The sequence below is a fragment of the Pipra filicauda genome, unplaced genomic scaffold (genome assembly GCF_003945595.2).
Source record: "Pipra filicauda isolate LSUMZ 115617 unplaced genomic scaffold, ASM394559v2 scaffold126_size2276778_pilon, whole genome shotgun sequence".
In the NCBI taxonomy this organism is placed as follows: domain Eukaryota; kingdom Metazoa; phylum Chordata; class Aves; order Passeriformes; family Pipridae; genus Pipra; species Pipra filicauda.
This window is the reverse complement of record NW_024103729.1, coordinates 233564-259990: the sequence shown is the minus strand read 5'-3', so window position 1 is coordinate 259990 and position 26427 is coordinate 233564. Positions and strand designations below refer to the sequence as shown.

Sequence of the window (26427 nt, the reverse complement as noted above, 5' to 3'; positions counted from 1 at the left end):
CCGGGCCGGGCACCGAGCGCTCGGCGCCGGTGCAGCCGCTGCCCGACTACTCGGAAGAAAAATAGTGTCGGGGAGCTGGCGGGCTGGGGGAGAAAGGAGCCTGCGTGGGTTTTTTAGCAGTTCCTCTCGCTATTAACTTTGACGTCTTGCTCGGATTTATAAATTAGAGTTCATTATCCTCGAAGGTCGTTAAAGTAGGCAGCTCAGCTAAGAATTAATGCGAGCAAACCCGCTCGCTACAGCTGGCTTCGCCCTGACCTGTCTGGTGGGCTCAGGAAGTTGGCGGAGACTTCAGTCACTCCAGTGGGCAAGGAGAGACATCGGTCCCTCCTGTCTTCTACCCTCCTCCTCGCCATTTATCGCCGGTAGAGGGTTGAAATGCAGCTGGCCACCAGCCTGGAGGGAGCAGCGGGCGGATCCCCAAGGCAAATGGATCTGCCCTTATTTTTGAGGGGAACAAACATGTTTCTTTCCCATCGTCCCGTCCCAAAGTTAAACGTTTGTTTAGGACAAACTCGAGAAGCAACAGTCTTTGCGAAAACCTTGTTTTCCCCTTCTCCTTGTGAATAACAAAGTGGTCATAGGCTACTCGGCCAGTTGGCGAGGAGAGAACTTTTGTTTTCTGGCGCGATTTATGTTCTTTATAAATATGTGGTTTGGAAAATAAAAAGAGACTTGAAAACGTTGTTACAATGAAAAAGGACAAATTAGAAGACATTTTCTGTGATCAAAGGAGGAAGAGAAAGCGAGTAGGGGTATTCAAAAAGCTTGACTTATTCACACAACTCCTTTGGAGCCCAGGGGCAACAAGCGTGTCTTACATTGAAAAGGCGGCTCTATTCAGAGTGCAGGTGCGAAGTGGTGTGGCACATTCTGCCACATTATGTAAAGGTTGTTGGAGATTAGTGTTCAGACTTAATAACTAAAGCGCTTGATTTACATTGGAAAAAAGCCCCCTCATCCGTGAAAGCAAAATAATTTAACGCGTGATCATTTCGAGTGCTGCTGATATCCTAATACTTGCATTGTTCTCGGCCAAGTACTAGAGGAGCGCGGATTGATGCTTTTGGGAACCTATCATTTACAGCCAATGAACTCTGCTCAGAACTGGAGGTCTGGAGGGAAGATAAAAGAGGGACACAAGAGAAAAATTTCGCATTATGAAAAAAAAAAAAAAAGGAGAAAACAATATAAATGTGACAGTTCCCCTCCTCCCTGAGGAAGACTCCGTGCCTCCTGTCCGGTGCCAGGGCGAAGCAGCGCCCAGGTCTGCGGAGACGAAAATTGGGCTTAGGTCTCAGGCTCTTCCCTACTCCGCCTTCCCCCGTCGCAGCAGAATTACTTACCTTACTAATTATTCATATTTATGTAAATGTCATTAGTTAATGTAACTTTCTATAAAAAGATAATCAGGCGAGAACGGAGCATAGGTATTACCTTAAGTGCATTGGCTCTGGTTGTTTCATTCATATGTTAATACACGTGATGCAGTCGTGCCAGGCGTGGGGAGGGTGCAGAGGAAGGGAGAGGAGGAAGGCGAGGGAAAGAAATTAAATAATAATAACAAAGCCTCACAAAGGCTTTAAGTTTGCATCGCGGGATCAAGGAACACGATGCCTTCTGATGCGCTGAACAAAGGGGGGACCCGGCGCCGTCCCAGCCGCGGCGGCTGCCCGGGCATTCCGGCAACTTTGGGTGACTTTTTTTGTTTGTTTGTGTCCCCTCCTCTCCTGAAGGAGAATTTTATGCTTCAAACCGTTTCGATCTACCCAAATCCTCGTGCCGAGCTGAGTCCTTCAATTCCCGAAAGACCTGAATTAAAGTATCTTTGTACGGGACACGCACCAATTAAAATTGCAATACCTTTTTGCATCCCTCTTTAGTGTAAGCATTTTAGGGCCATTTCCATAAATTCTCAATGAGAATAAAGGCTATAATGGGAACAAGGTGAGAAAGCTGTTAACCATTGTTTCAGCAAGAAAAGGTCGTAAGTCAGGCAATTGGTGTCTGACCTGTCAGGATAAGGTATCAAGGCTTTATTCATGCAGTCGCTCACGATTTTCTCAGCTCTCACAAAAGGGTTTTTATGATTCTGTTTTCTTACCTCGTTCCTTAATTAAAAAGCTGAATGATTAGAATAGCACCTGCATAATGTCTGAACGACGCCTGCATACTAATTCGCGCGTCTTTACATCTAGTAATTATAACATAAAATCAGAGATTGAATAAACCAGAAGGATTTTGCCCCTAAAGCCCTGCTAATCCTCTTTTACAAGAGTCGGCTGAAATAATTCAGAACAGTTTCCGGAAGTTGGATTACCGACTCTTTTTTGACTATTTACAATGAAATGATAGTTCACACTTAAAAGAGTCTCTGTAGTTCTACAACAGGTTTTTAAAGGTGGCCTGTTTTCTAGACAATAACAATCCGGTGACTCCTTTCTCTTCCTACCCATGTTTTTTTCCTCCTACTCCCAGCAAAATCTTCATTTTTATCAAGTATATGCGAGGATGAATCGGTCCTCAGGTAGGGCTAACAAAACCTTCCCCCTTGAAACCTCCCTTTGGCTCCCCACTCCTGGACTCCCCGGAACGAGGGAAGCGGGAGGGCTGCAGGAGGGCAGCCCAGTTTTGCCCAAGTGCAGATGCATCCTGTTTCCTGGCCGCTGGCAGGAGCAGACGGTGAAGCAAGGAGCTCCCATTGCTTCATTATTGCCCGCATCCAGGGCAGAGGATAATTTAAACCAGCAGTGACTAGGCAAAAGTTGGAGACTAATTTTTTGTGTGTCTTCCCGAAACAGCTGAGAGAGATGGTGGTGTCCGCGCTTTTGTCTGACTTTCAGGGCGTCCTGTAGCAGGCATCCTCAGGGGCAGCAGCGAGGTGGGTGCGTGTAGTGGGGGAGGGGGGACGACGACAAGAGGGGGCTGCTGGGCGCTGGCAAGGCGCTCTCTGGGGATTCCCCCAGCCTGGGAGGGCGGTGCAGCCACTCAAGGTTCACCCTGGCCCTGCCGCCGAGGGCTCAACCCGGCACCCCGGGGTGGCTTCCCCAGTCCAGGTACAGCCGCAATGACAGGAAGATAGGTTTTACGACAGTATCGAGCCGATTCTGTCGGTAACTTTGACATGGGAGGAAAGAAAAAACCTCCAAACAACTAAAAATCTGCCGATTTGTTAGAGCGTCCTATTTATTTTAAGAAAAAAGTTTCCTCGTAGCCCGGTGTGCTCCAGCCTGGCCATGGGGTTGGCTGCCTCGGATGAAGAAGAAAACGTAGCTGATGCGCGGATTTCAAAACGCGCAGTTGGTGCCCGCACCCTTTGCAGCCCCGCGGGATCTCGGCGCCTGATGCAGACGAGCCAACGTGGTCCTGGCCTCAGAGCGGGATGGATCCTAATGTAGAAGAAGTTGTGAATAAAGTCAGCCTCACGGGAAGTCGTGGAGGTTTCTCTGAGCTGTTGTCATCATTAGGAACACCTTAATCTGCTGTGTCTTTTTTTTTCTTTTAACTGTTAAAGAGCTGGTTTTGCGGTGACTCCTTCTGCTTTCATAATGCAATTCTGCAAAAGCTCTAAATAATCTAGAAGAAAATGGAGTCAATGTGTCATTCGGCATTAAAAATCTAGGGGTTTTAACTAAAATCTCTAATTGCTATCCTGGCCCCATTTTAACCATGGGAACGACACACTCTGCTGGGATCTCAGAAATGTTACATATCTCTTAAGCAGGCGCTCCCCTTGTTTGTTTACTCTAGCTTACTTTCATTTATATCCCAGGAATATTATTTCAGTAGGCGACCCACGAAAAGACAAAGGGTGTAAATAAACCAACATATGGCCCAGAGGTTTTAGAGAAGCTGGAGCCGCTTAGCAAGTCATGTGGGTGATACTGGGAATCCGTCTTCTGTCCTTCCCCCACTGCCTCATAACCTCTTTCTCCCTGTGTTTTCCTTCTACCTTCTCACGACAAGACACGCTCGTGTCGCGACCGGCTTTGGGGGACCAGATGGTTTTTCCTTCGGACTGGAAAAATCTGGGCAGCGGAGGGATCGAGAGGGGTGGACGCAGGTCCGCGTGTCTGCCTCTACGTGCAGCTGGAAAAAACCCGTTGACATAAAAATGTTTGTGGGGATGTGTGTACACACACACACCAGCTCTGGACGCGGTCGCGCTCGGGTGGAGGGGCCCGACCCCGGGATGGGGCGCCGGACCGATCCGGGCCGGGCTGGGCTGGGCGGCCCCATGGGGCAGGCGGTTGGCGAGGCGCCGAGCAGGGTCGAGCAATCCGGCGCCCACAGAGACACTTGACAACCTTTTTTTGTTGTTTTCAATTGTAATCAATTTCAGGGTTTCTCTCCCAAAAAGCCTAACCGGGGCTGAGCGCCGCTCCGTCCGGGAGGTGCGGGGTATTTAGCTGCACGCTGCACCTCCTTCCCCTCTGCTTCTCCCGGTACGGCGGCGGAAACGAACCTCGGTTACTGATTCATATTTCTAATCTTCCTTTCCTGAACATACAATGTGCTTTTGTTAAATGAATGGTCTTTAATTAATGCACTTGCACAATGCAGGGCCTTGCATGGGGATCGATGATAGGAAGCAACAGGGGATGGTTCCCTCCAAAATGGTTTGTCAGCGTTGAGAAAGAAAAGGCAATGTCTATAAAAGGGCCACTAATAATGCCCACACGTCTCTCACCATGTTGTCTGAGGGGACATTCCTTCCCTTGTTGACAGTCAAGTGTAATAAGTACATGTCTTCGCTCAATCATTATAGACCATAGAATTGTATTCTTTAATTAGCATGTACTGTTAGCCCTCCTTTCCTTTATGGGCCAGTTTTTGTCTTTTACAGACCAGTAAAAATGTTTCCCTTCTTTCCTTTTTCTTGAATTCTGTTATTTCTTAAATTATTTTCTTTCTTTCTTTCTCTCTCTCCCTTCATGTAGTCAAATGTATTCTTTATTGACAATATTCCTGGCAGCCAAAGCCAACTTTTTGTCATCTCTCTGTGTTAGGCAACTTCTTTCAAGTTTTCCTTTCCCAAAAGGATTCAAGGCAGCGCATGCGCAAGGCGCCCGCCGGGTTCGGGCCGCGCTGTGCCCGAGGCTGCTCCAGCCCTCCAAACAGCAAAGCTGGGAGTTGTGTTTGTCAGGCGAGGAAAACTCTGGGCAGGTTCGAGAGCTGCGGAACCCTGTAACGTATTAACATCGATTAGGAGAATATGCGAGGCAAAGAAGGCTCGCTTTCAGATTACTTTAGCTGATGACAGAATTTGTTCTCCCTCAAAAAAACAAAAAAACACGTAAGAAAGAAAAAGGCATAAAATGCTCTAAATCCTCCTAGGAACCTTACAAGAAGTGTCACTGTGACTGGGGCTCATTGTGGCTGGGGGGGGGGGGATTCTTCAAAAGAACACTTGCATCCTGCGAAACAACAACCCCTCGGGGCGGCGGGGAGCGGCAGCCCCTCGGGGTGGCCCCGCTGAAAACTGTCGCCAATGCCCAGACTGTTAGTGACCAACATCCCCAGTGTTAGTGACCCCAGAGCCGCACGCTGACCGTGCAGGAGCCAGGATGCCACTGCAGAGGTAACCGGGACACACGCACACACACACACACCCCAGAGGGACAGAGCTCCACTTGGGTGACGCTGGTCTCTGTTTTTACACTCTACACTTTGGTCAGTGCTTAAAGTATAATTCGTTTGAAGTCTGCGATCTGAAAAATGTTGTCCCAGAAATGAAGCCACAGAACTGTTTTGTTTTGTTCTTTTAATACAAATGCCAACCTAAAACGATTAACATTAAAAAAAGGTTAAAGACCAACAAAACCCCCCACGCATTAATACTTGATTGTACACCACATTAATAGTAGATAGGTTTGGGGAAATTTTTTGTCAACTAATATGAAAACCAAGAGAAAGCCAAGGCTGATTACACAGTGTTTTAGGAATGGCTCGGTATCATCAGTATACCAACACATATTTTAAAAGTGCACATTTGTAAAAATAACCATAGAAATGAAACGTTTATAAATATTTATTGTAAAAAAATCCAAATATTAAAAATAAATAGTATGTTCAAGCACACAACAGAACATTCCTTCATTACCAAACACGTGATGAAGAAAAATAAGGAATATAAGAAGTTTGGAAAGAGATACAGCATATCAACATTGTAAATGTTTTTTTGAGAGCTACATTTTTCAGAGGCTTCTTCTCTGTACAGTTCACAAAGAATGTGCTAGATTTTCCCATAAATATGACAGGATCCAAAATTAATAACAATAATAATAATAATACCCACTCCACTGCAAATTGACTCGGTCTTTACCCAGGAAAGGTCCCATTAAATTAATGTATTGGCTTAGAATGGCAGGATTAGGCTCAGGTCATTCTGTAACAACTAAAACAGAAGTACACTGGTGAGTTACAACTTCAAGAAATTCGTATTCTGAACAGAGTATTGCATGATCTCCAATGAGAAGCTACTAAATAAAACTTGATCCGCGAATCATTTCAGTACAACACCGTTATGTTTATAAAATGAAGATACAAAAGGGATGCAGTTCAACTATCCTTACACTCACAGACAATAAAACATGAGAACATATGGAAGCCATCACTTTGAATGCATTAACAACTTCGATACATTGCACTATATACATGCTTGATAGGTGTCTGGACCGTTAAAATTATCAAAGGTTTTACTCTTATGTCTACGGTCTCGTTTTCACTCTACTGGAAAGAAAACATTTGTTGGTAACATAGTGGTGTTGCTGAAACCCAACATTTCTGCCTTCGCTCAAGATTCTCATTCTGTGCAGAGTGTGTGTAGGAATAATTTATTAGACAGAAAAGTTTGGAGGATGAAATACCAAAAAAATGGACATAATTTCAACTTTCGAACTGGAAGGTCATACAGATATCTATGGACGTTTGTACACAGACAGAGTTTCACGCAGACACAGCCACATATATCCAAATGTATGTCTATACACAGGATTCGATAGTTTGGTATTTTCTGCACCCTCTGGGCCCCTAAAGTTATCTTTAAAAGTTTGATTTTTATCTCTTTAGAAACGGTTTAAAGCTAACGGGCAGGGTGAGTTTGACAGAGAGGAGAACAAATCGCTGACAAAGAACCTTTTACGTTTCATCAGCGTTGTTAGGACGACGAGCAGGAATTTCTCAGATAATAACTCCCACTTCAAAGATTTCTCAGCTCAATAGAAATTGGACCATCCTTTTTATTCAACCACAAGGGCTGGCACTAAAGACGACTCAACTGTTTGAATTTTTTTTCCCCCGTGTTTATTTTTCCCCTATTCACTAGGGTACTTGGATAAAATAAACAACAAGACAATTACTGGAACATGGACTTCTAACTTTCCCGGGCCCATGGCCCAGCGCCCATGGCCCCGGCCATGCGGGTGTCAAGTTCCCCCGCACCGCGGAGCCTCCGCTCGGTGCCGCGAAGCGACAGCCGGGACGGGCGGGGTGTGAAGGGGGGCACGGGCAGCTCCCCCCTTGCCTCGCCCCGCTTTCCCGGGTCCTGGGGCACTTCCATGAGCACACCTACTCCCTGGGGCCAAGACAGCCCAAGGAGGGGGGTCTTTCAGTACCCATCCTATCTTCCCCTGCCGGGGGTGGAGGGGAAAAGAGAAGGAAGCAATTCTCAGGCTTTGTGGCCAGTTTTGCTGCGAGAAGCTGGTCAGAAAGGCTGAGGAGAGCGGGCGGGAGATCCCCCCGAGCCTGGGGGGTCTGTCAGTCCCCTATTTTGGGGAGAAGGAGACCGGGGCTACAGCGCCGGAAAGGAGCCTGCCTCGGGGGGAGGGCGAAGTCCAGCAAAGCCCAGCTCCGCCGAAGTGCATTAGGTGGAGGAAGTCTATCTCTAGCGGGGAGCAGATTGAGTGTATTAAGCTAGCATGAAACCAAAGGTCAGTGCAAATGTATCTTAATAGACTGTCTCAAATGGAGTGTGCCTCCTTTGAAGGCCGCTTGCTATTGCTCTCCTCATTACCATAGCGATCCTAACGTGGCATGCTGATGCACCATAAAACTCACACTTTCAACCCCAAAATCAGGCTCTTTGAACAACCCGAGCTTGATTAGACCTTTCTCCTTTTCTTTCCCCCCTTAAAAACCATTTCCTTGCCTTTAGAAACTCTCCCTCAAATCCCAAAAGCATTCTCTGATCCTGGCAGAAAGCAGAAACAAAAGTGAGCTGAGGCGACGGTTCAAGCGGGCCTTTTCTTCCTGACAGTCTTATCCATTTTTATTATGGTCTGGAACAAGTGCCCTGTTCGCGTGGGTTTTGTTTACCGGAAATTAAATGAAAATGATTTAGTTCGCGTCAAACAAAAATATATACTTGTATACACAAGAAAAAGGCCCTGTTAGACGTAAATATTATGTCCTTAATGAAAAGACTGGACGGGCTCCAGACTTCGCCTTTCACTATTTAAGTATGACTTGCCTATTGCCATAGAAATCCTAACTTACCATGAAGATTCACCGTTGTGAAGAAATACTTCTTTGTGCGAGCTTGCTTTGATGTCTAAGGCAAAAGATTCAGGCTTTCAGCTGCGTCTGTCTAGATTACCTTGAGAGCAACGGGGTAGACATCTGTAACAAGCAAATGAAAAATTAAAGGTGATTAGCCTGCACATCCAAATACTTCTGTAAATAGAGAAATAAAGAAATAAACAGATATCAGGACATCATGGAAACATCCTCCCTGCTCACATCTGGTTTCTGCACCTCTCGATTTCCGTGACACAAGTTTCGGGGGCTGTAGAGGGGCACAACTCTCCCCTGTTTAGTCTCCTCTTTTGCACATTGCTCTCGCCTAGCTAATTCCCTACGTGTATTCCCGGTAGCGACATGCTGTTGTCAGTATTCGTGGTATTTCAATACAAAAGTTGTCGCGTTTGGGTGAGTGAAGAAGGGAACACCGACTTGCTGCCGTGGGAGGAAAATACAGATGCATCAGTAAGGAAACACTGGGCGTGGGGGTGTTTTTAGTCACTGACCAGCTATTAATTTTCCTGTAGCTTTTATATTTATAGATACCAATTTACCAGTGTGTATGTGCATGTGTGTGCAGTTGTACACACACAGTAACCCCAGTCACCTGGGTGCAGAGGTGATCTGTCAGACACAAGAGGATGCGGTTACAGCAGCCTTCTGTCTGTACTCCGCAAGCCATAGAAACCCCTTCCAGCAGCCCATGCTATTTATTTGCTTACACTATCTGCTATTCTTAAACAACATTAAAGTAATTAAACCGGCACCATTCAGTAGTTTCAAGCTACCCCAGTGGATAGGTTTGGTTATTTATTTTGGGTTTTGTTTGTTTGTTTATCCCCTCCCTTATTTCTCTGAATCACTGTAGTGGACCCTGTAGGTTTGATACTCTGTGGCAGGATGGAGATGCTAAAGCCGCGCTGTGGGACCGGTTCGTTCTCATCGGGGCTACTCGCAGGGCAGATGCTCCGGAGCAGCGGCCCCGGGTCCCCGCGCTTCGGGGGGGCTGCCTGGCCCCCGCCCTGACAGTGACGTCAGAGAGTGGTCTCCCCCCACCCCGTTAGAACCCCCCCAGGAGCTTCAGCGCCCACGGTTCAACAGGAACCACATTCTGGGTGGGGACGGGCATGTTTAGGTATTAGAAGTCATTACCAGTGGGAGCTAAAATGGACAGTCAATCATCGCACCCCCCCCCGGGCCTTTCTTTATTAGCGACTACTGGGTGTGGAGGGGGAGGAAATATATATATATGTGTTTATATACAGGAAGAGGGAAAAGTGAGGAGATTCTTTACAGAAACATCCATCGAACGGGTTAATTAATCAAAGAATTTAATGGATCCATTTTGTACAAATCGGTAACAATAGTTTATATATATATATTTCTTAAAAAACACACTCTCACAGAAAATCGTGGGTGAACAGAACAGTGGCAGCACACAGTACTGTTGACAAGAAAAAATCTGTACAGCCAAAATCTGTATGAAATCACTTGGGAAGGGAAGAGAAAGGAAAGGAAAGGAAAGGAAAGGAAAGGAAAGGAAAAAGGAAAAAGGAAAAAGGAAAAAGGAAAAAGGAAAAAGGAAAAAGGAAAAAGGAAAAAGGAAAAAGGAAAAAGGAAAAAGGAAAAAGGAAAAGAAAGATGAAAAGAAAAAAGGAAAAGAAAGATGAAAAATAAAAAGGAAAAGATGCAAATCGGTTGGCTTGTAAACAGACTGGAGCAAGGCGGTCAGAGAGGGTGTGTGCGGCACGGCGGGAGGAGGTGGCAGCGCCCCGGCCGAGGCGGGCGCAGCCCTCCCGTGTGCGCGGTGCCGGGGGCGCAGGCCGGGCCCCGCCGCCGGCCCACCCGCGCGTTCCGCAGCCCAGCTCTCCCTCCACCAAGCGCTTCTCGCCGCCGCTCCCGCTCGGCTCCCCCGTGCCCGGGGCGGCGCTCCTCGGCCCGGCCGGTCCCGCCACCGCCCACGGCGCGCCCTCAGCAGCGGGGCCGGGGCCCGGCGGGGGGGCCCGGCGGCGGGGAGGCGGCGGGGGGCGCGGGGGGGCCGCGGGGCCCCGCGCCTTGACACACGTACCATTCGCTCAGGTTGGCGGCGGGCTGCGCGGGCGCGGAGGGCTCAGCGTGGGAGCAGGAGGCGGGGGGCTCTCGGCCGGAGTCCGAGGAGGGGGACACCAAGGAGGGCGTGGAGGACTCGTAGCCGGAGCTGGGAGGAGGGGATTTGCAGTGCACTTTCATGTGTTTTCTCAGGGAGCTGGGGTGGGTGTAGGACTTGTCGCAGCCTCTCACTTTGCAGTTGTAGGGCTTGTCGCTGGTGTGGACATGCGAGTGCTTCTTCCTGTCGCTGCTGTTGGCGAAGCGCCTGTCACAGCCCTCGAATTCACATTTGAACGGCTTCTCCCCTGCAGGAGGCAATGGGCGAGCACAGCCATTAGCGGCGGCGGCAGGGCCGAGAGCGACGCATCCCGGCACCTCCCCAGCCCACAGCCTCCCGGACCCCTCTCTCCGGCCCTGGCACGGCTCCTCTCCCCGCGGAGGCTCCTCTCACTGGCCTTGCCCTTTCCCGCCGGCCCCGCCGAGCATCCCCCGGAGCCGCCGCTCCGTGCCCACCCCGCTGCGAGGCCAGCTCCGCACGTAGAGCACCCTGCCCGGCCAGCTTCTCTTTCCCTGTCCCCTGCCCTGTGTGTCAACGTGGCGGTTTGTGCAAAAGACAAAGCTCCGAAACAAGGAAAACTTAAGAGGCCAAGTGCTCGTTCCGAGCAAATGTGTGCTGTCCCCGCGGACTCCGAAGTCCTGCAGAAAGAGCGGTCAGTGATTTATCCCTTCGAAGTTTTTTACATTACATTTCTCACAGTCCCCCAGGTGCAAGTGGAAATATTTTTCATAACCTGGCTGGATCACATTTCATCCACTTCTTACTTGCACTGATTACACTGCCATGGAAGATCCATATCCCCCTCCTTTTCCCCGCTCCCCGGCTTGCTGATACCGTGTGTACAGGCACAAAGTATTTCAGAAAGACATTGATTGTGGGGGCAAAACGATAAAGATTCAGCAGAAGAACGATTAGGCCGGTGCACGGCACTGTCGCGAGGGTAGGATTCCCTTTTCTTTTGAACCTATAGTCATGGAAGGAATTGCATTCGGCATTAATCTGTCTGGTAATATGATAAGTAACGTTACGCATAACAGAAATACAATCATGTTGCTGGAGTAGTGTGAAAGTTTAACCTCTAATCGTGTGGACCTGGCATGGTACACGATATACAAGAGGTTTTCAAGTAAACACGCCACAGCCAGCTTCAGGATGAAATGTTGACGGCATTATCGTCGTTGACAATAACAAACTGCAAAACTCTCTTGCCAAGGGTTACCCAGGTCCTGTACCAGCGAGTATGAAAATAACTTTCTGATCCCTCAAAAGCCAAAAAGTATCAGGAAGGAGAGGACTCCACAAAAATACACGGTCGAACCTTACCGTGAAGAGCAAACAAAGCCACTGTGTTCACCATCATGGCGTATGTGGTCAAAAGGACTTCCATTATTTGGGTTTGTGTGTTTGTTTTGGTTTGGGTTTTTAAAAAAAATTCCTGGGTTGTGCGTTCGTGGGGTTTTTTTCCCTCTTAGTTTGTCATGATTAAATTTAGGAGGGACTCAGCCCACATCGGGTTCGGCTGCGAGCAGAGGCAAATAAAGGAAGGCATTCCAAATATTTCACATGAATGCACTTTATGCAAGGTGGGTGGGAAAAGCTCACGGCTCCTCGTTTAAAGTATGTCCTTTCCGCACTGTAATAATCAATGAGGAGCACTCACATCCTGCACCCTTAACACTTGCATAGAGGATGGGTAAATACCTGGCGTTGGAAGGAAGGGGGGGAAGAGGTTAAAAATAAGGTCTCTTACAAAACCATGCGGATTCTGTAACCAAATACTGTCGACGTACAGCGGTGCAAATGCATAGACACACGCCCGCATATAATCTAATTAGAGTTTCACGTAAGGAAACAATTTGACCTTCAGCATCTAAGTTGAGACAACAAATCAAGGATATTAGTGTAGTACAAGCAAGCAGTAAGTTAGGAGACCCCAGGGAAAGCCATCCTCATAAGCACTCCGCTTGTGCAAAGTGAGTTCCATTCAGGTAAAAGAGGGCTGCGGCGCACTGTGCTTTGCCGAGAGTTGAAAAATGTTCAACTTCGCTTAACCCCCTGAAAGAGCCACTGAAAGGTCCGTCCGTGCAGCCGGGTTTCAAGTGAGAAGAGGGCAGCATTTTCTCAGCTGCCCGGGTTGCATTCCCTGAACGCCTCAATAAAGAGGAGTCATCCGAGACATTTGCAAGTATTCCTTTCGCGAGAGCAGGTTTTCTTACGTGGAAATCCCTACCCGGCAGGGAGAGGAGATTGCACAGGTCGCGGCTGCCGCAGCCCGGGCAGTGAGCTGCAGCCACGCAGAAAGTTCCGCGGGCGATGGAGACGCGTAGGACCTGAACCGCCATTTTACCCCCACACTTGTAGCTGGGCAAAAGTGTTCAGTGAAATTCAGCTTGGAATTGGTGGCATAATCCCCCGTCTCCGGGAGTGGATTAAGGTATTTACCAACTTCTCCGGGTGAGTTGTGGTGGGGGGAAGCCGGAGGCGGTGGCCTCCGGGCTGAGGGCGAGGCGCGGGGCGACGGGGGCCGCAGGGAGGGAGCGGGGCTCCGTCCCACGGCTCGCACTATTGTTCCTGGCCCTCTGGGAAGGCGGCGAAGCGATCCCAGCCCGTCCTGCTCGTCCCGCTGCCGCCGCCTTAACGGCCTTATCCTCCAACCTGGAAAACTCGCATATCACCAGATATCCCTCTGCCTGCTCCCCAGCCTCGGAGAAATCAGAAGTCATTAATATTTAAGGAGGCAATAATTTTCCTGTTGAATCTAGAACTGTCTTCATGAATAATTCGTAGTGAGTTCTATTAGGGTTTCAGAAACATTGCTTTTTTGACAACTTCTGGGTGTTTAATAGAAACGGTGGAACCATAAAGGCCCCGCAGGAGTTTGCACAATACAGCAATTAATCACCGGGAAAGTTAAAGCCAAAAGTACAGAAACGCAGAATGGTGTTTAATAAACGCAAACCTCCGATCTCGGGTTGCCCTGAACCTGCGTCTCCGATGTAGGTCAGTTTTCCCAAGAATTTAACCATTTTCTGCTTCAGAGACTTCAAACAGTGAGGCCGTTAAAGAGCAGTAAAAGTTTGTTTACTTAAGAAAAACACTGTCATTAAGAGATGAGCTCTCCCGGTTAATGGCTGTACCTGTGCTGATCCAACAAGGAACTGGCTCGGATACAAATTACGTGACCCGGGGATACCCCTTTTTCCTCGAAAAAGGGGCCGAGAAGGCAGCCGAAGAACGCAACTGTGCTATCGTCCACCTCCTCCCCCACCTCCCGCCCTGCACACAGACTTGCTCCTCATAGAGCGATGGAAAAATAATGAGGTGACGAGTGACGGTCGCTGTAAAATCTCAGTGCTATGTTTAGAAGATAGCGATACGAAATTAGTGTATGTTCTGCATATTATATCACGTCGAGCTCTATCATAAAAAATGCGACTCTTGGAAGGTCAAGCCCTGCACCGAGCATGGGGGAAGGGGAGTTTTATGAACTGGAAGGCGAAAAAAATCGTTTGGCTGTAAGCAGATCTTACAATAGGATTATGTAGTTTCCCTCGCAGTGCATAAGGCTGTACAGAAGGGGGTGGGAGGTGGAAAACCCTACACTGGAACAGATTAAATTTTCCAAAAAGGGCTTATTTCTTATCTTCTTCTTCAGAGGAAAAAAAAAAAAAAAAAAAAAAAAACAAAAAAACAACCAAAAAAAAAAACAAGCCAGTGCTACAGACTACAAACACCGGCTGCTAAACTAATTAATACAACTTCACAAGCTGCTCCTGGAAGTGTGAAAACTTTCTACGTGCAATTTCATTAATTATAAATGCTTTCCTGGCCGGAAGAGTTCAAACGTAGTTTTGCAAGATCGTCCATCGAGTTACTTTATTTTCTATTAACTAGAACTAACAGATGTTTCTGACACATGTCCCAATTTCGCTTAACAGATCTGCAAATGACATTTCAAAATGTACAGGCCGAAACAATACCAGGGTTTCTTTCCTTTTCTTTCTTTTCTTTTTTCTTCCCCCCCCCCCCCCCCATGAGAATCAGAACTTGCAGCTCCCCATATTCGCGAAGGCAGAAAGTCGTTGGAAGGCAATGCTCATTAAAAATGTCAGTGTTATTCAGATCAAACATTTGAAACTCTCCCTGCCCAAAACAGAACTGTTGAACGAAAAGGTCGCAGCTGTGTTATTCTCACAATGTTCGAGCAGCAGCATCTCAGCGACATCAGTCAAAACGGACTAGACAAGTTGTAACTTCCATTGTTCACTTTTAATTTGTGAGCTTGCACAATGATTTCAGTTTTTCCCCCGACTACTTTAAATCGGAAAAAAAAAATCCTCGCCCGTGTGAATAACCAGAAATAGTCGCTATATCACGCCATATTTATACACATCTACCCGCATAAACATTACAGCAGCCTCTCTGCACAACCAGAAAAAAATATGGACGAGAATTCTAAGATCTGCACTTGCTGTCCCCTTCCCCCCTCCTTCTCCCCCTTTTCCAAACGGTAAAGAAGAAAACAAATCGGAGAATTTATTTTCCAGAAGTGTTTGGCGTGCATTCAATAACAACTCAAAGGACACATTTAAAAAAAAAAAAGGCAAAACAGTACACTGAATAACAGAGAGAAAGAGAGTAAAGAGAGCTTTACATACTGACCTGTATGAGTTCTTTTGTGTATTTTGAGATTCTCTGATCTGGCAAACACTTTGCCACAGCCTGGGAAAGGGCAGGGGAAAGGTTTTTCACCTGTGTGGACTCTGATGTGATTTACAAGTTTATATTTGGCCTTGAAAGGTTTCCCTTCTCTTGGACACTCTTCCCAGAAACATATGTGATTGGACTGCTCGGGTCCTCCAACGTGCTCCACCGTGACATGAGTCACCAGCTCGTGCATCGTGCTGAAAGTTTTCGAGCATAATTTTTTAGGAGTCTGGTCCAACTCAATCCACTTACAGATGAGTTCCTGTTTGATGGGCTGCCTCATGTAACGAAAGAAGGCACCCGGGCCGTGGTGTGGAGCCAAGTTCACGTTCAGGTTCATACCACCGTAGTTATGAAGTGAAGAAGCAGCAAAATGATCTGTCCTGGAGGCTGGTACTTGAGTGAAATGTTCAGACCTGGCGTACATTTCTCCAGGTAACCCCAGTCTGAGCTGTCCGTTTAGATGGCCACCTGGAGCTGCATGGGGAGGCTGCTCATGGAGTCCAGTGAACAGAGAGGGATTCCCAGCTTCTGAGTGGTGGTGGTGGTGACCATGGTGTCCGGGGTAGCTACCTGTTGTTGAGACAAACAGTCCGTGGTGAGAACTTGCAGGGGGCTGCTGCTCGGTCAGCCCTGGCATGAGTGGGGCCGGCAGGTCTCTGCGTATGAAGAAGTCCCTACCTGCTGCCAGAGCCTGGGCTGGGTGAGAGACGGGGTAAGGGGCTGATGGTGACTGCGCCGGGCCAAACGCTCCCGTTTGACTAGAGACCACCTCGGCTTGGCCTGCCATATGATGATGATGATGATGATGATGATGATGGTGGTGGTGGTGGTGGAGCTGGTGGTGGGGATGAGGGGCAGGGCTGAGCTTAAGGGCCGCGGGGCGATGCTGAGGATGAGGATGGTGGCGGTGCCCCATGTGTTCTGGCCGGAGCGGCTGCGGCCCGAGGCGGCAGTCGGCGGCGTGCTCCCCCGGCTGAGTGGTGTGGGGGCGCCCGGCGAGGCCCGGGAAGCCTGTCATGCTCTGAGGGGGGTGGTGGTGGTGGCGAGGAGCCCCCGCCAAGTCTACTAATCTCAGTGCCGTTTTCCGCCTGGAGAGAGCAGCAGGGTCCATCACTGGGATCCCCAGAGCATCCACGCTCATTAGCTTCTAACGCTAAAAAGTCACCTGACAGCGGGAGGAGAGAGACACACAGAGAGGAGGGGGGCAAAAACCAACTTTTTTTCTTTTTTCCTTTCTCTCCCCCCCCCCCCCAAAAAAAAGTTTCCCAGTCCCGCTGCCCTGGCAGCGGGGGCGCACGGGCGGCGCTGCCAGCAGGCGTGCTCGGGGGGGGCTGGCGGGGCCGGGGAGGTTCCCCTGGCGCGGCCCGTCCTGCCCGGGGCCGCGGGAGCCCCTCACGGCGCGGCCGCAGCGTGCGGGCCGGGCCCGGCCCCGGCTCTTCCCCGCTCCCATTGGCCGCCGCCTCCGTGACGTCACCGGTGACAGGTCCCGCCGCCGCCTCGCAGGGTTATCGCTCCGAGCGGCGGGGGTGCGCGCCGCGCATGCGCCGCCGCCGGGCGCCCCCTTCCCCCTGAGCGGCCCGGGGGTCTCTGTCCCGGGGCCGCCCCGGCCCGACCGCGCCGCTGCGGCCGCAGGAACAAAGCCACGCTGGGCGCGGGGAGCGCCCCGGCCTTCCCCCCGCGCCTCTGCCCGTTCCCGCTGCTCTGCCCCGAGGCGTGGGGTCGCCCCCGGCAGAGCCCTGCCAGCCCCCCGGGCCCGCACAGAGCAGCGCGAGTCGAGGCGGCCCTGCCGGAGCGCTCGCGGTCCCGATCTCCCGGAGGGTCCCTGGCACTTGTTGCCAGCGCGGGGAGCGGGTCCTTCCCCGCAGAGCTCGCGGCTGGGGCCGTCCGCTCGCTGGCCGGGCATGTGCGGCCGGGAATCGGCTACCGCGCCGGTGCCGGAGCCCGGACAAAGGATCTCTGGGAGACCCCTCGTCCCCTTCCCCGCCTCTGGCAAGTTTTAGCAGTTATCTCGTTACTGGACGCCGGAGCAATGCGAGAAATCGTGATGTTCAGGCTGAATCTGAGTGTTTAACCCAGAAGAGGGAGTCTCTCTCCCTTTCCCTCTCTCTCACTTTCTCTCACGCACACTTACAGGGTAATTCTACCTAAAATCCCCATCCTTGGCTTGAAGGAAAAACATTGCCAAACATTTCTAACGGACTCGGTTCTGATGATTCTCACCTGAAAGGAATAACACGGTCTGCAGGATTTGCGTGCTAGTAATGAAAGTGTAGGTTTGGGCTTCAGCTGGATACAATGAGGCCTTATAGGTTTAGAAAAGCTTAGGGCTTCAGCACAGAAGGAAGCATCTGCTTAAGTTTTTAAGAAGAGGATTGTGAACTTAAAAAAAGTAAATGAAACATGGGGAAAGACTCTTCTGCTCCAGGAAAGAGAAACACATCTCTAAATATCTACCCACCGTATTAGCACAGTACTCGGATCATGACATAAGAACAGCTCCCCTAATAACCTCTCAGTCTTATGAAATAAAACAACGATTAATTCTCTATCCACCGTGTCAAACTATAAGTACTTTAACACATTGATTTGCTGTTAACTTGCCAGTGGATACTTTACCGGATGCATGCCAGGTAAAGCTCCCAGTGTATAATTTTGCATTTCCGTAAGAATGTAACAGTTTTGGCAATTGATAGTTTTTTTCCAACGTAGTAAAACAAGAAACGGTTTGGCAATATCAACCCAGCTACTTTCATAACAGAAGCTACCAGCCAATGATTGGAAACCATAAGATTAAAGAGTAGGACATACATAACCATATAGGGGATATTTTTTCACAGCTTCACATACTGAGTTGGCTGTAATTTTGGCTCTGCTTGCATTTACCATATTTCCTCTGTAACACAAGGCTGATATGCAGGTAGGTAGCCATAGATACATCCTTGCGTGCATCTTTCTGAGTGGAGATGATGAAAAGTGACAAATGATGCAATTAGCTCTCCATCCTTACATAACATGTTTACGCAGGCAATTTAAACCACACACCATCCTCACAATATCTCAACTTTCTAGTCTACTTGCTCTACGAAATGGATTTGACAGTCCTATTCATGACCATCTCAATAGGAGTGCACGGAAGAGACAAACGTTAGGAAGTATGAATCTGTTACTTACAAATGTACTGAGAGTGGGAATCCCAAATAAAGCTGCTTTCCTCATACCTCTTTAAAACACTGCATCTCTACATACTTGTTATCCATCATTTGACACTTCTCAGTCAAGTGAGAAAACATCTGGAACAGTTTGTCAATTAAAAAAAAATGTCATAACCGGTTTGCCCTAAGTTCATTTCAAATGTTGTGATGATTTCTCGCCAGACACTCATGGCTCTCAGCTTGCCCCTCACTCAGGGATGTCTCTCACACCCTTTCTCAGGCAGTGCAAGAGAACCTGGCCCTCGGTGTCCCTCACTGTTAGGTGAGGTTGGTGTGAGCCCCGGTTGCGTGGGTGGGGGGAGTGGGGCGGAGGCCGCCACATGATTGCAGGAGGCGGAGAAACGGGGAAGAGGAGGGAAGCGGGCCCAGACCCGGCCGGGCTCGGCGCATCTCCCACACTGTTTTGAAAACTGCCTGTCTGTGCAGACCTTTGGCAGCTCGAGCTCATACTGCTGCCACTAGAGAGGTGACCGAGGTCTCCTGCTTCTTGGCAGCGGCCTGAGCCGTGATTGACCAGACATGCCGGGCTCTCGGCAAACTCTCAAATGTGTCAACATCAGGTTCTGCAGGGTCAATAAACTGGCAGCTTGATCCTGAGTACAAATTTTCCTGTTGCTGCTGTGTCTGCGACTCCGTCTGCAGCCCCCGGCCCCAAAGCTCACCCGTGCTGGACGGTTGCTCTAAAGAGGTGATATGTTGTACAGACGAGTCACAAGCGTTTCTCGTCCCTCCAGCCGTCTGCCCCTGCGTCCGACTCGGCTCTCTCGGGGGAGAGGCTGGCCGGACAACCGCCGGGAAAAGGCAGGAGCCCCGCACGTCGGGGCTGTGCCCTGGGAGAGGGGCTGAGCTGTCTCCCTGCTTTCCGCCCTGCCATGCCGGACCCAGATCTCCACCTGCCCACATCTCGGGGGTGTGGGGCCGAGGCGGGCAGCCCCAACCCTTCGGCCTCTATGTGCACGCACCCCCGCTCCGCGCCAGGTTGCCGGGCCTGCGGCGTGAAAACGGCTGCACGTCTCCTTGCTGGGAGGGAACAGCCCCACCTGCTCAACGGCTTTAACTTTGCCTTGGTTTTTGGTAGGAATCTACCTCCACATCAAGACTCTTCCTATTTCTAACAGAAGACAGAGCCAAATCCTGCTCTCCCTTATAATCGTGCTCAGTGCAAGGCACAGCTCCTGCCCACGGGAAACATCGGAGAGAGCAAAATCTGACCTTTACTCGCCTCATGTTCTCCCACTTCCGCCTTTGCAGAAACTTCCCCACGAGCCAGCTAGAAACTATCCAGCCTGTACTCGAGGGCTGGGATGGAACAGGACGCTCTGAACACTTCAGACAGGCATTCGGGGGGTTATCTTTAGGCTTCAACTCCCAAACGAGAGGAGGTGAGCGGATCAATCTGAAAAAACCCTAATCTTTACTGCGAGAAAGGAAAAAAACCCGAAGAACAGAAACAGAGAGGACAGAGAAGTCACTCTATGCAATTCCTTATCCCCTAAACCCACACTGGGTAGGAAAGGATGAAGGAGGAAGACTCAGGACATGAGCCTGAGTCTCTGCCTGCCCCGGCAGAAGGCACTGCTGGTTAGTAAGAGGTGGTTCAAGAAAGGTTTTCAGCAAACCCATCCTCACCTCAGAGAGGAGAGGGTGCCTAGTAGCTCGAGAGCACACTCTGCCTTTGTTTTTATTCCCTCGTCCCATTCCTGCTTACGGGGAGTTCTTTACTTCAGGGTTCCCGGACAATGGGAAGCCACCTACCAGACAAGCAACGGTTTGTGCCTAGGTTTGCCTCTCACATTTTGTGACCTAGAGCTACCCTAGGACAAGCAAATCATATGCTTATTTTAAATAGAATATTTCATTCAGGACCTCAAGATTAAGGTATTCCTGTCAGATAAGCTGTCAGTCACTAACTACTTAGACACCACATTGTGGAAGCCTGGTATCCCTGGTAAAGATGATACATATCATGTAAACCCCATCAACAAGATCAAAGTCTTCTTCTTTAATAGGATCCAATACATGTCAAACCTCATTCCAATCAAATCGTCCGTAAATGAATTCAAGATGAATATGTCATAGAATAATGTGACAGTGCAATCACATGGGGTCAGGGGTTGTTGTTTCAATGAGAGAGTCGTCAAATATTAATTCTAGAACCCGCAAATGAATAGGCATTGAGCAGGATTAGGCAGCTGCTGGTGGGGAGTTCTGTCGCTGATTTGTGTTTATGCAAGTACGTTAAACACTAAGCTGAAAAAAATAGTCTCCTTTGAACTGTAAAAAGGACATATTTTAACTTACTTGACTTTTCCAGGATGTTTCTGTAAAGTCGTTTTCTTTTCCTCATTACAAGGGGAGTCTTGTGCCTCATTTCCTGACTTTGTTCCTGTTTGGGGAGAGAGGTGGAAAGTTAAGAGCAAAACCATTTGTGTGTGATATGAAATGAGTAAGGCACTATATGTCTTGGGCATCATGCATTCAAAAAGAAAAGGAAAAAAAAAAGCAGAAAAACATAAAACCAAACCAAAACACAAGTTAGGCAGTAAGAGGGGAAGAGAAGCTTTCTCCGAGGGGAAACTGGAGGCTGTCTCCTCAGCAAAGCAGCACATGTTTTATGGAGTCATGAAGTTTCCATGGCTGATTTAGGGAAAAAAAATATGAAAGGACATCTTTTCAGTTCTCCTTTGATCTGACATTCACCTTCTGGCAGGCTATTGTAAGGGAGGTTTTTTACCACCTCGACTATATTGTTTACAGATCCTTCCCTCCCGAAAATAAATTCCGGACTCTCTGCGAGCCTCCAACACAAGTTGTTGTCTCAGCAAGGATTAGTATAGTACCACCCTGGCACTTCTCCCTGCCTATAATTTTCAGCTTGCTCTTTGCTCTCTGCAAGGCAGAGCACTGCCACTGCTGCAGGCAGAACTTTGCACAGCTTGCTTTGAGCGGCAGCAATAGCCCTGAGAGCAGATCTGGGGTTGGACGCAGTGTCCGAGTATGAATTTTTACAGATATCTTTGAAATTCTCAGGCGTTGGTTTGTTTGTTTTTAATACAGAAAAGCATGCTAGGGTCTAGAATCAGTTACTTCAAGTGCTATTATTGTTATTACTCTTGCTACTATTATTATAGGGAACTCCAGAGCTGAAAAACAAAAAACTATACTAAGACAAACACTTAATGATATTAATCATAAAACTTCATCATTGTATCTCGGTCATACTCTATCATAAATAATTTGATGTCCTCAATATTTTCACTGCTGTGACAAAAATTACTGTCGAAATAAGAATAACTTTAGGAATCCCTTAGGAATTAAAATTCCTAGTCAAGTTTCATTCATCCTTGCACTTTTCTCGAGTCAGAGCAGCCAACACTGCCCCACTAGAGAGAGATTTGCAGGAGTTGAGCTTTATTGGTTAGGATAGGAGGCTGGAGGAGTGCTCAGTTCCCAAGCGTTCGCCAAAACTTGTTGAAACTGGACAAAAAAAAAAATAGCTGCATTTAAGGTTTCAAATGGTTACCAGATGACAAAAGTAAGGCAAAACAGTTGTGGATTTCAGAGTAAATATTGGCTAAAACTCTGGCTCCACCTCGCACGCTTTTCTCATCTGCAATGTGCCTTTGGCGGAGCAGGAGGGTGAGGATATCCCATTGCCCGAACTGGTCGGATCTCGGCCGGACCGAGCTCCGGGGCGTTAGTACCAGTGCGGGCTACCAGTTCCCCCCGGGTGTCGCGCTGGGGCTGGGGCTGCGATGGGACCCGCCCCTCCTCCCTCCCCTCCGCCCTTACCTAAACGCTCATTCCTACACCCGGCCGAAGGTGCGCCGGCAGAGCAGGGCTGGAGCAGCCGCTGCCCGCGGGATCCTGACGGCCCCGGGCGGGTGTGTGAGAGCCAGACCGAGTGGGCGGCAGCGGGGATGGCGTGTGCCCCGCCGCCACCGGCTTGTCACGCAACCTGTGCTTTCCGCGGCCGCGCAGGGCGGAGGGAGCGTTCACTGGGAAGGGCTCGGTGCAGAAATAAAGTTCCCTGTCTCCGGGTGGAGCAAGCCCCGAGACTAGCCCGGCCAACGTGCTCCCCGCTCGGCCGGGGTCCCCGGGGCTGAGGGACCGTGCGTGACAAAAGAGTGGCGGGGCGTGGGGCCGGGGCGTCTCGGCGAGAAGCACACCCCGGTTCCCGTCGGTTCTGCACTGTGCCGGTGCCAGGGGCTGGCACACTGTTTTGGGCTTGGGTCAGAGGTCACCTTCAGAGGCATCGCCCAGGGCAGGGATTTGGGAGCATCCTCACTTCCCCACTCGGCTGCAGACGCGGGACGGCCCCTCGGGGCTGGAACCAGAGTCTCAATCCTTCCATGGGCTCTACTCGAAGCTGGCGGCAGCACCCAGTTCCCTGAGCAGACCCCCGGCTCTGCTCGCGGGGGGGCGGGTGGGGGTCGGAGGGGGCCGGCCGAGCTCCCGGGCTCCGTCCCTCCCGTACCCGCCTATAAAGAAGGCGTGCGGTGCTGGAGCACCGGATCCCCCGGCGCGCCCCTGTGGCACCGGGCGCGGCAGTGGGCGAGGTCCTGGGCGGGGAGCGCGTCCCCCGGGACGCCTCCCCACGGGGCTCGCCATTGTCAGCGCTCCTCGCCCTCTGCCCGCCGCCCTGGGCCCCCGGCCCCGCCTGGGCGACCGCAAGACCCGTCCGGCCCCGCCACTTGCCCGTCCGAAGCGAGCCCGGCCGCTGGCGGGGCCGGGAGCGCCTCCGTCCCTCTCCGCGGACCCCGCCGCCCCCCTCCGCAGACCACCGCACCCTGCATTGCTCGGACCGCCAGGCCAAGCTCTCCCCCTCTTTTGCATTCAGAGGGGCAGGCGCGTTTCCCAGCGTCCGGCGGAGGGTGCCGGACCCCCTCTCGATGGCTCCCGCGCTCTTGTCCCTCCGCCCGCCCCCGCCCGCAGAGGTGCTGTCAGGACCCTGCCCCACGTGGGCGAGGGGCAGCCGTGCAGCTGCCCCCTCGCACCGCAGGGTTCCAAGCCCTTCCTCCCCAGGGTGTCCAAGCCTCCTCCCGCTGGGCCCCCCCGACGACACGGAGCTCTCGTCCAGCCCTTGCGGCAGGCGGTGGGGGCCAGCCAGCTGCCCGCACTGCCCAGGCACCCCCTACTCCCAGGCACTTACCCCTGCGACCTGTTGAAGGTTTCCCCTCATTTCTGAACTGGCAAAAATAAAAGTGGGGGTGGAGGGGAAGGGAAAAGAAAGAAAGAATGAAAGAAGAAAACAATACTCCCCCCCACTAAGAACCCACCACCTCTTTGGCGCTTCCATCGAGGCGGTCATCCTTCATTTCTTCTTTTCTTGCTTTCTGGAAGCAGTTAGGGAATGTATGATGATGCAGAAATGAGCCGTCAGGATGATATTTTAATGGCTTATATGTCACGTTGGTGCATGTGGCTTTGAACTGGAGCAGCTTTCGTTTCCTGCAGAGAGCGCACCGCAAATCCCACTTGATAACTTCTACAACCCACAACATTTTTTTTTTATATTCACTCTTACATTGTATATTTAGATACGCTTCCTAAAAATACCTTCTCGTCTGCCTTCTCGTGTATTTTGTACCGACCTGGAATGATCACTGGTTTCCTCCTGCAATGGGAGGCAGGCTAGCACTGAACTACCTAACTTTCTAGCTCTCCTAATGCCATCGCCCAGAAGAGTTCACAACAACACTGACAACTCTCTCCTTCACTTAATTTTAGCACCAAATACAGAAAGCAGTGCAACACCCGCCTTAAGACCATGTGCACACCCAGGCGCTTCTAGAGCGGGTATACCTGTTGCTATAAGCCATTGCAATTCCATCAAATAGATTTGGTAGAATAAATGCAAACGTGTAGATTCAGCTCGACATTATTCTAAATACTCCCCCACCAAACCTTGTAAAGCAGCCCAAGATCCAATGAAAATTACATAATATATCTGCTTTGAAAGCTATCTCCATGCACCGAGCAGAGACGCACTGCATCTGCAGATAAACTGCAGCGAAACATTCCTTCAAGGCGTATCAAAGTTTATTTATTGTCGTTGTTTTTTGTTTGTTTTTTTTTTTTTGTTGTTGTTTTCTAGGCAATATGGCCATTTTATACCTCTCGAAACGAGGCAATTCTCACCCGAAAAGGGTTCGCGCAGCTGCACTGCTGGTCCGACTCCCCAGTACCTGCGCTGCGGATTGCTTACCAGCGGCTTTAATTGGAGAGGATGAGTTTAAAGTTTCTTTGTTTGGCACTAGGAATTGGAGGGGCTCGGATTGAGCTGCGAAGGAGGCAAGTGAAGGGCTGAACAAAGGCGAAATGTAAGGAGTCTGACTCTCAGCGAGCTTTTGGTGTTTTCGTTACTAGAAAATAATTAGAGCTAATGAATATGCAGGCGACTGAGTAAATAAATAATTTGCCAGTTTTATATATGTACGCGCATGAGCACATACATAAGTGTATCTATGCCTACTCACACAAAGATGTCTATATTTTTAAGTTTCATGAGTTTTTTTTTTTTTTAGTGCCAAAGCATCTTTTAAAATATTGTACAAATGTTGCTCAGCTTAATTGATTAAGCCACAAAGGCTTTCTGCTTTTAAATACCATACTTATACCTTTCAACAATCATTTTAATATATAGTCAATGGCTCTTTGTAGCGGGAACAAAAAAGAACTATCCACAGTTTTTCAATAGACTTTGAGCTGGGGAAAGACAGGTTAATCGAGGGTTGCATCTAGAAAACAACCAAGTGTTGTATGTTTGCACTGAATCCAAATGTCTGCATTTTTCTAACTAAATCAAAGGGAGTGTTATTTCTTTTTCTGCTCACTCATCTGAAGGTAAGTAAATTTTCTCTGGCGATCAAAAGCCTGGTCAGCAACAAAGACACCGCCTGCTTTTTCCACCGTCCTGGTGTGGCAAGTTGAGGAATTTCAATAACTGTGACAAGGGTGACTGATTTGTGAACTAGAAAAGGTTTGAATGTCAGAGAATTTACATTGCTCCTATCGAAGACTTTAAATTTTTTTAAAGAAAAAAAAATAAAGAGAGAAGTATCCGGCAGTTTCATGCAGCAGAAGGAGAAATAATGTAGGTTTGTGAAATTTACAGTTTCACCTGAATAAAAGAGACTCCATAAAAGAGAGAGTGAGAGAAAATGAGACTGAAAGAGAAAAGAGAAAGAAAATAACAAGAAAAGGAGGCAAAACGACCACGACAAAATTAGAAAGTTAAGAGTTCTCACCCACCTGCGTTTTGATGGGTGCAGAAAACAAGATTTATTTCAGAAACCTGATGGAGGGATAGAGTCAGCTACACAGAGAAATCACGCCTGGTGTTTAAAAATAAAATATAGTGCACCCAGCACCTACTCTCGGAGAGCTTCAGTTTTAAACAAGAGGAAAACACCTTCAAAAGACACGGGTCCCTACAGGGCTTCTCTTTTCAAAGCCTAAAAAGTTGCTCAGTGATCTCAAAAATTCTGGATCACCAAGAAATTATCATTACCTTCATTATCAGAGTGCTGGAGAGAGAGAGAGAGAGGGGGACAGAGAGAGGGAGAGAGGGGGAGAAAATAACCCTAATAATATTAATAGAAAAAAAATTTTTTTGTCCCCTTAGCATACATACACACAAAAAGATGCGCTGGAAATATTTTCGGGGGCCGGGGGAACAAAAAAGAAAAAGGTAAAAAAAAAAAAAAAAAAAAAAAAAAAAAAAAAAAAAAAAAAAAAAAAAAAAAAAAAAAAAAAAAAAAAAAAAGAAAAGAAAAAAAAGTTGTTTCTGCCGCAGCCCCGTTTGTCAGAGCGGTGTCAGGGCACCACAATACCTGC

General features: G+C 49.2%; 1 protein-coding gene across 10 annotated transcripts; it reads right to left on the bottom strand.

The window, feature by feature from the left end:
• Positions 1-3162: 3162 nt before the first annotated feature.
• Positions 3163-26121, bottom strand: ZIC4 (Zic family member 4). Of its 10 annotated transcripts, XM_027739997.2 has the most exons (6): positions 25843-26121; positions 23868-24039; positions 20890-20974; positions 15329-15946; positions 10589-10913; positions 5748-8619 (listed from the first exon to the last, which is right to left on the bottom strand). In XM_027739997.2, coding segments are annotated over exons 2-6 (1068 nt in total). In that variant the 5' UTR covers positions 23907-24039; positions 25843-26121; the 3' UTR covers positions 5748-8618. The 10 variants fall into 10 exon arrangements, 7 of the variants coding, with proteins under 7 accessions (XP_027595798.1, XP_027595790.1, XP_039245567.1 ...); XM_027739989.2 differs by lacking the exon at positions 25843-26121 and having other exon boundaries at positions 23868-24264; XM_039389633.1 differs by lacking the exons at positions 23868-24039; positions 25843-26121 and adding an exon at positions 23741-23759.
• Positions 26122-26427: the final 306 nt, after the last annotated feature.